The sequence below is a fragment of the Papilio polytes genome, unplaced genomic scaffold (genome assembly GCF_000836215.1).
Source record: "Papilio polytes unplaced genomic scaffold, Ppol_1.0 DF822178.1, whole genome shotgun sequence".
NCBI classification, from domain to species: domain Eukaryota; kingdom Metazoa; phylum Arthropoda; class Insecta; order Lepidoptera; family Papilionidae; genus Papilio; species Papilio polytes.
In genome coordinates, this window is record NW_013527026.1 from 3,779,706 (window position 1) to 3,788,850 (window position 9,145).

A 9,145-nucleotide genomic window follows, 5' to 3' on the forward strand; every position below is an offset into this window, starting at 1 on the left:
TACATACATAAGCTTTATGTTTCGGTAACTACTCTAGTACGCTTTCAACTAAAAAATAACAATGATTAAAGTGAGCAGGTAATGTGAAGTGAACAAAGCGGACGACGTCGTCTGCCTGCACTATAAATAGAGGCGAGGGTCTCTGTTATTATATTTGTGTTACTATTCTCGACTCTTAGTGGACGCGTTCACACTCACTACCAATTACTGACACTAAATCATAACATTTACGGGGCGTAAACATCCTTCCCCGACTACAAGGGAGTTTCAACAAACTGAAAAGACCAAATACGAGTCGCTGACAGGCTATCGCGAGCTAATAGTCATATTATGTTTACAGTTATCCCGGCACCGCTCCTCTCTACGGGTATATTTACACGTCGCTCTATAACCCGTATGGGAATGTTTATGTATTAAATTAAACTCTTTCAAAACTGTTCTTTATCCTTAAAACATCAGATCCATAAGCGGGCCCTTTATAAAACAATTGGTCGCGTCGAAATACATCCGGTGGTGTGCCGGTTTAATCACGTAACGGGATTCTTTCAAACCAGCATCAAATATTCAAACTATAAATTATCTATTATAGTATATCCATAGTTGAACTTCGACTGGGATTTAAAGTTTGTATCAGACGTTGGAGTTTTTTTATCAAATCTATTGTATGGTATAGTAATAAATCTAAATCTACGAATTACCTATTTACTATAGCGCTCGTAACTACATTACAAAATAAATACAAAGAATATATATTTTAAACAGTATTGTGCTAGATTCATGCGAAAGCAGATAAATAGACATAAATAAAATTAAATTGGTTAAGTGGATATCCCAGGATATTTATTTTTCGAGCAAAAAAACGAACACACCAAAGATAAGTTTACGTCATAGTCGTTAAGTATTGGTAGATTATAAAATTTGCTCCACTCAGGTCAATGCCTTATAACCTCTTGTGGTTATTAAAATGATTCGAATAGAATCATGGCTGGCAACACCAAACAATGGGCCACTGTTACAAAAATGGCTCGGGAATCGGTAGGCAAGGTAAAACAAACGCGCGTAATCTTATCTACGGTAAACTCAAACGCAGTAGCAGTTTGTCTTGGGTTCAGTACAAACATGATAAATGATTTTGTTTATAAAAAAGCGATGCTCTATTTTCCTAAACGAGTTCCGGTTGAGGCTAGATGAGATCTACTTGATTACACATAATACCTATTCACCTTGAGAAGTACCTGAGGAAGAAGAGAGACGCACATTATTGATATTGTATGACATCATAAACTAATTAATGAGATTTATTTATAACAAAAAAGTTCTAATCAAGAACATAAAGTTAGGATATAAAGTGAAGCAGGTATCGTGCACTAAACATGGTGCCATCAAAAATAATGATTTAATAAAGCGGAAAATTTAATTGAAGCCAAAAATTAGAGGGAACGTCCACAGTAACAATAAAAAGTGAAAGCAAAGCCGCGTTTAATCGTGTCGTAAAAATAAAAAATTAAATAAAAATGCTTGGGGGCGGAAAAGTTTCGGGTTCATAAGTCGACTTTACAATGATTCCATGTTCAGATGGAGCAAGATGCCCCCTAATGTTACCTGTCCCTCAGGGCACGGCCAAACTTGATTCTAAATAAAAATAAATGTACAAACAGCTGCGGATTTAGTATTATAATTATAATTTACGATATTAATTAAAAAATCTTCTATCTGTAATGCTTTGTTATTATTTAATACTCTCCAATTTGCAGAATTTGTAGAAGTTGTGTTTTGTTTATTTGACCATTCATAAAATATAGAGCACCTATTACAGAGTTCCTATTCTCCTACGAAACAATGATTAAGTACTAACAAAACTAGATAAGCTTAAGAAAGTTATTTAAAACAGAAGCATTGTTAGATGATGCTGCATTATAAAAATACCACGTGTAATGTTTTATTCCTCAGCACAATACACAGATAGAGCAAGTCACTTTCAGCGTCAGGTAGCGTCTACGTTTCAATTTCTCCGAGGCATTTTATTTACAAAACTAATTACGTTTGTCTGATAGGATATTAACCAGCTCCCGAACACTCTTGATTTGAAATCAGTTAATAAAGACATTCCCAACATACTTATTACTATGTTAGATCTCAACTAATTTTGATTTGAACTGATTCCAACAAGCGATAAATTTTACAAACTATATGTGGCAAAAGAACTAAAGCACTATTAAGAGGATCTTTTAGTACTTTTTGTAATGAAATTATGTAATTAAATAACAAGTAATATATCTAAAAATATTGTTTGTGTATTAAATAAAACTAAAGGTAGATTGAGGTATATGAAAATAAACTTTATTGTCTTCCTATAATAAATAAATCTCTAAAATGTTGAGTACTTCGTGTTTTTCGGTAAAGAGGGACGTTTCGCTGCCTTTTTTTCTAATTTTTATTGCTCATGGCACGAATTCAGCGGCACGCCACGTGGTTTGGGTAATTGAAATGTCCAAACATTGAATTTATGTTCGTACTATGATAGCTCTATTTTCTTTTTTATAACAAACTGTTGCTGTTTCATAGCTTACGAATTCTATTGTGCAATAGAATGATGAGATGACGTCATATTGCTCGTAGAGAATTTCAAATAACAATATTCCGGTTTGATAAAGTATATCAAAATCATACATACGAATTGTTAAGCACACACTCGGAGCGGAATCTTAAATATTAAATGGCAGCCGAAGCCCACTCTCTAACACCCCTTTCTACAGCTGCGGGGGCCACGCAATCGGGCCCCGAGGGACAAGCTCCTGTAATTAGCGGTTGTTCATTTCTTAATTTCAATATTTAATTACAAAGGAAACTCGATGACTGCTGAGAAGAAAGAGACGTCATCTTCAGAAAGACTTTAAATCCGTTTTGCAACATTCGTAAAGAATTACACCCGTTAGAGGCTTCTTTGAGCGTATTTTGACTTTAAATATAAATTACATTTTACTTGGGGAGTTCTAAAGATTAGCTCAATTTACTTTTCCTTTTATTAAGATAATATAATATGCATGTATATGTTTTGAAAAGCTCTTATATATATTATTCAAAGTGTTTCCGTGATAACAATAAGTATGAAGTTTAGAAGCAATATCGATTTATCTGAATACAATTAGTTTACAAGGTTTTTCCGAATAAGAATCGAATAGTTCATAGTAGTTAATAGTAGCACCTATTTATTTAGGACAAATATTAAATTTAACTAAGAAATATGACTCGTTTCGAGACATTAAAAATCGATAATGTACAAGAGACATCTTAAACATGACTTTTATTCAGAGCGGGTGAAACTCCATCTGCGTAACACGATCTGGCTCCTTGAAGAGCCATCTTACAGTTTCCCTTTGTCCAACCCCATTGTAGACTGTTATAGCTCCCGACATATTAACGTTTCATTTCATTTCTTCCGCGCTTTTATAACAAACTTTTATTTGGATTCAATGCATATTAAAAATTCCTTATACTTTCTAAGAATAACTTTGTAATCAATTGTGTCAATAAAGAATGTAATTTGATCTTACGTGTTTGTTTCAGTATGTACAAGTCAATGAAATATTAAAGACGATAAGAGCAAAGTCTTGATCATTTACAAATGAATTTCTTTAAAGATGTCATTTGTTACTTGTCGTATTTACAACAATTGTATGATAAGAATCTCAATGTATGAATTAATGCAAAAATAAATGGATTTAAAGTTGTTTTGTGTCTGGAATTAACAATTTGGTTTTAAAGGGATTTTTCAATCACTCGTCATCGTGCACTGCGTTTGGCACGCTTTGTTCGCAATGTGTTGGCGTGGACAGGACTATTCTCGTTTGTTGCGTTCTCCTCAATTATACAATTTCTGAACGAGTGACCGCGACACCCGCCCCAAGGGTCAGACTCTCACGCCCACGTCCGTTATAATAAAACGTAAATTGTGTTTGCTAAAGACATTTATGTAATAAACTTTATGACGAATTATAAAAGAGTAATTTTTAATTATTTTGATGAAAACCCTAATCTAATATTACAAAATTGTAAACAAAATAAATTTTTGACAACTTAAATGTATAACACTATGAAACCACATTGTTGAAGCATTTTTTCAGAATGTTTGTTTAATTTCTAGTAGTATTTTGAAAACCAAAAACAGTTTTTCAATTATTTTTAATCATGCACCGTCACTATCCTAATATCAAATCAACTTTTTGCTTGTGGCGCCAAAAATTAATTTGAAATTGGATCCGTTTGTATTAATTTTCAACTATTACATTCATTAATTTCCAAATAGTTTCCTTTTTAATATGAAATAGCTTTCTATTCACATTGACACGCATGAAGGGAACAATGAAAAAGTTTAGCTACTGTTCCCGCCATCTCGGCCGCATTCGGGGCGGCCATTAAAAAAAGAATCGCTACCTGCCAGGAACACGTTTTGTTAGTTCCTAAATTAATTCCGTCTAATTCTGGCAACAAATAATGTCGAGTCATATAAGTCATATGCTGTGTCGGCGGCTTTTAACTACTTTCGTAAGCAAAAAACACCAAACATTTTGTTCATCAGCTACCATTAGAAAGACACTTGAAAGATAAAGTTACACTATTTGATTGTAAGAAAGTCAACTTGAACGTAGCCGTGTGGTTTAATTTTATAACGGGTTAAAAAAGGATACTAAACTTTATGGCCTCTTTTAATGATACGGCATTAACAATTAGTTCATTAATATATGGATTTAATCAATTTAATAGCGACATAGTCCTCGTAACCATTAGCTGTTGAGTGATGGGATAGCTTAATATTGTAGTGTGCTTACGTTTCTTTCTCTACAGAGGTAACAAAGTGCATAACTCCCAAAACTAACATTTTATATAACCAAGATGAAAGACAAATCAATTTTCAGTCTGTAGAATTAAAAAATATTACGTCTTTCTTCTCAAATATTGTGTACATAAATTCCTTCGCGCGGCTAAGTACGTACAATTACCCGCCCACGTGCGCCGGCAACTTTTGTTCTGTTTCTTCCGAGCAATTATTCACGGAATAATTTAATAACTAACAAAGCTTTGTTCGACTCATGTTCAACTTCATTTTGTACGTTTTATTTAAAAAATGAAAACAAACAAGCGCTAGAGATTTGAAACAGAATATAGTCGTGGACGTGTGATCGTTGCCCGAACCAAAATAAATGTTATGATTTGTTAAACAGGTTATTAGGGAAACATCGGCGCTGTCGACAGCCGCCGAGGAAGTGATCTATTAAAAATCCAGCCAAGTGCGATGCTACGCGCGAGCAATTATTGTACCGTGCATGCAATTACAGCTGAGGTTTCACTTTTAAGGTTAATTTTAAACATAGTTGCGGTGACAGAGACCTCCAACTATTTTGACATAAAATATTAGAGGACATTTAATGGTGTGATTATATCATAAATGACTATATTGTATTTTAAATATTCTTATTCAAGGAACAATTTTAAATATTACAAATGATTGTATATGTAACAGGGACGGACCATAACAAAGTTCTAATAATGCATTAAAAGTAAAATATTTCTAAAAGTAATTTAGTTTCAAATTATTAGATTATTAGTAGAAAAGTATTTCATCATTTTATATACGATGTATCCGCGCATCTTAAAATATCGGCGGGAATTTTAAAGTAAACAAAAGTTATTCATAAATCAAGAACGTAATAGTTACATTCTGACTATGCGAGTACATCTGAAAAATCTTTTGTTTGATCAGACTAACACATCTGGATGTTGAACAGAAGTTCATAATAAAATATGAAGAAAAAACACGTTAAGTCCTTTTGTATCGACCGTTTCTGTTTGTCTTACACTACGATTAACATGTCTTGATACTGTTTCATTATTTTTAACCTCCACACATTTCTAGGTATAACGAATGCGCATAAATATAAATGGGCCATTTTGAAGCGACGGTATCTGATATCTTTTGATCTTTACCAATCAATGAACAAAGTTAATATAGGTACAAAAAATATAAAACTTGCTCTAGGGGCGAGAGACATAACACTCTAATTGCTTTTATTATTTTCTGTGTATAAGAAATACAATTAGCGGGCATGAATAATGTCCACGTCGAAGCTACATTTCATTAAATGCCAGTCGTACCGGTTTGCTTATTTTAACAGAAGTTTATTTGAAGCGAAGCAGCTGGTTGTGTCCGTGCAAAAATTAATAGTTCTAATCTCCTCAATCATGACGTTAAGTAGAAGTGAACTTTTTTTATATCAGACAACGTTTTTTACATTGTTTCTAGTACATAATTTAGTTAATTTGGCGCCAAATGTTAATGTTAAAATGTTTACAGTAACTTACCCTTTATTCATTTAAACATTTTTAAAAGTACTAATGTTGTTTTTTATTTTCAACGTTATCATCATCACCAGCTCCACTATATAGCCTATCGTTATCGTTCTCATTATATTCGCATAACAACATAAATAAATACGAACTTAACATGCTAAATGAATTTACAAACTTAAAAAAAAAAAACAAATATCAAAACGTTTTGAGAGTGGAACAGTTGCAGCCGAAACGTACTCGCAACGCTTCATAGTAACTGGTTGAGATTTGTTTTGATAATACATCATAAAACTATTAAATATTGGATCGCTGAGTGAGACTACCAATGCTGTTTTCACATTTTACTCCAAGTGATAGTCTACTAGCGATTGCAATCATATATTCATTAAAATCATTGGAATCATTCAATATCTAATAGATATTTTGTTTTATTTGTTGTTAAAAAATTGAAGAACGTCTAGTAACACTTGCGCCATGATTTTAAAATAATTTAAGAATTGTCTTAAATCCTCTGTCAGTTTATCACTTGAGGCCAGATTTAGGAGTGATCGTGGCGTAATCGGTTTGTTATTTCAGCGCTTAGACGATGTTTAAACCCTGTTTTGTTTTGTCGGAGGCATGTGGGAATCATTCTATTGTGTTCCACATCCGGGTTATGATTAATTCTTTGGGCACTTATTTAAAACTCATCGATAGATCAAAATAGATTTTGTGTCGAAGATATTTATCAAAAAAGAACGCTTGGTAGGGGTGATGTTAAATTTATTAATTTGCTTGTTAACATCGTATTTTGTATATAGATAATGAATAATAAAAAGGTAATGGATAAGTAAATGTAACAATTATATTAAAAAACATAAGCAATCATTTTTAGCACAATATAACTATGACAATTTAGGTAAGCGCCCTAATAGATTTAAGTTTTTAATTGCTTTAATTAAATTGTAATTAAAATCCTCTAAGTCAAGATATTTATTTCATAAAGCCGTGTGCCGACTAGTGTATATCATTCATTCACAAAACACTATCTTCCCGCTTGACAGACGTCAGAGCAAGCGACTTCCGTTCCCAGCTTCTCACCGGCCGCTTATCTTACTCAAATATAACAAATTAAACGAAACTAATGTTAAACATGGAAAATATTCCTTTCTTTTTATGTAACGGTGTAAATAATGGTGCACCTTGTTTGTATTGGATTGATAGTCCGACATTAATTTGTTGAATGTCCAAAATGCGACGGCTGACATGATTACAGTCAACACGAATGCGATAAAACAATTATTTTTGTACTGAATAAATACAGCAGCGGTGCTCGAGCAAATCTGCTTCTTATCTAGTAATGTTATATTTCATTGTTTCACCACTTTCAAGGTTTCTAAATAATTGATCAAAATGAAATTAACTTGCAACAAAATTGTGTAGAATTTTTCCTTAGTTTTTAACATGAAACTTTTTAAATATTCTCGATCGTTATGATACATTTCTACACACTATTTCATAAACATATACCTGATTCTGTTTTAATTATACTTTGTCGTTTTAATTATACATTGCGCTAATTTAAAAGCCTCACTTAGACTATCTCACACCGATAATCGAATTTCACTCAAAAGACGGAAACAAACCGCAGCCATCTTTAATGGCTAGGGCTGTCACTTTAAAGAAACGAGTTAATAGACTTAATCAATTCGCTCGGAACTGAGTATGAGAATAAAAAAAATAACTTATTAAGCTGACTAGTCACGCGAGGTGAGCTGTCGAAACTCAAGCTCTCACTTTAAGGTTACCGTTAACACCAAAATGAGCTTGAATTTTTGTGGTAATGAGACACTTTGCTATTGTGTACTTCATTTAATTTTTTTCTGCCAATTAAAGCTACTTATGTTACGAATAAATAAAACATGTAAGAATTCTTTGCATTCCTTTTTAACACTTGATGTTTTTACGAAAGAAATATTCTTGGTTTAAAAAAATATTCGTACTTTCCTCAATGAAATTTTACAATAAACTAGCTGTTTCTCGCTACTTAACCCGCGTGAAATTAAAAAAAAACTGCAGTAGTAAAGTATCTTTTAATGGTGATAGAATTGTTAGAATCAGCCGAGTAGTTTTTGAGTTATTTCAATATATACAAAAATACAATCTTTACTCTTTATAATATTGGTATATTGAAAGTTACAAGACTACTCGTATATTATTTAGAAAATGCTCTTTGTGACTGTAATTCTTATATAATTATTGTACTTGAAGTGATGGATGCAATATAATGATGATTAGTATCAAGTGACCGCGCTAGGCGCACGTATTGGCGATGGGTCGTGGATACGAGCAGGGTGTGCTGGGCGGGGAGGGAGCTGGGGCGTCGCGTGCCGCGGTTGCGGTCGCTGGTGTGCCCACAACTCATATCTCTTTAAAACGAACCGCTGAGAGTATTCCGTTACACCACCTCGACCCAACTCCACTTTACTCATTATCTCCTGCTCAATGAATTGATAACGCATTTATTTAACCTTCTTACTAGCCTTACGAGACATTTTAGTTTAATATACTTTTACAAACAGCAACATTAAATTTTCCTACACTCAAAGACTATGTTTCAGTTACATTGTACAGAATGTATCTTAAATCAAACAAAATATCCAACAGCTTTATAGAACAGCAGTTAAAGTATACAGTTTCCTAAATGTATAAATTTTAAACAGAATATCGTAGCCAGCTTTCATATCGCCTTTTGCTGTAATGAATGAGTAACAGTCTGCAATCAAAACATTAAACGCATACTTTTATATCGCCGGCG

At 33.0% G+C, this 9,145-nt stretch overlaps 1 protein-coding gene across 12 annotated transcripts in view; it reads right to left on the reverse strand.

Annotated features, from left to right (window-relative positions):
- LOC106106507 (dachshund homolog 2) overlaps positions 1-9,145 on the reverse strand; it is a 118,632-nt gene that overhangs the window by 71,433 nt on the left and 38,054 nt on the right. For 6 of the 12 annotated variants that reach the window (XM_013287098.1, XM_013287097.1, XM_013287092.1 and 3 more), the window contains one exon: positions 1,224-1,235. The exons of the other annotated variants lie outside the window; for them this stretch is intronic. Coding sequence is in view for 5 of the 6 variants with exons in the window: in XM_013287097.1 (XP_013142551.1) it covers positions 1,224-1,235 (12 nt within the window). In the remaining variant the exon portion in view is untranslated. The remainder of the gene's footprint in view (positions 1-1,223; positions 1,236-9,145) is intronic. 12 annotated transcript variants of the gene reach the window in all.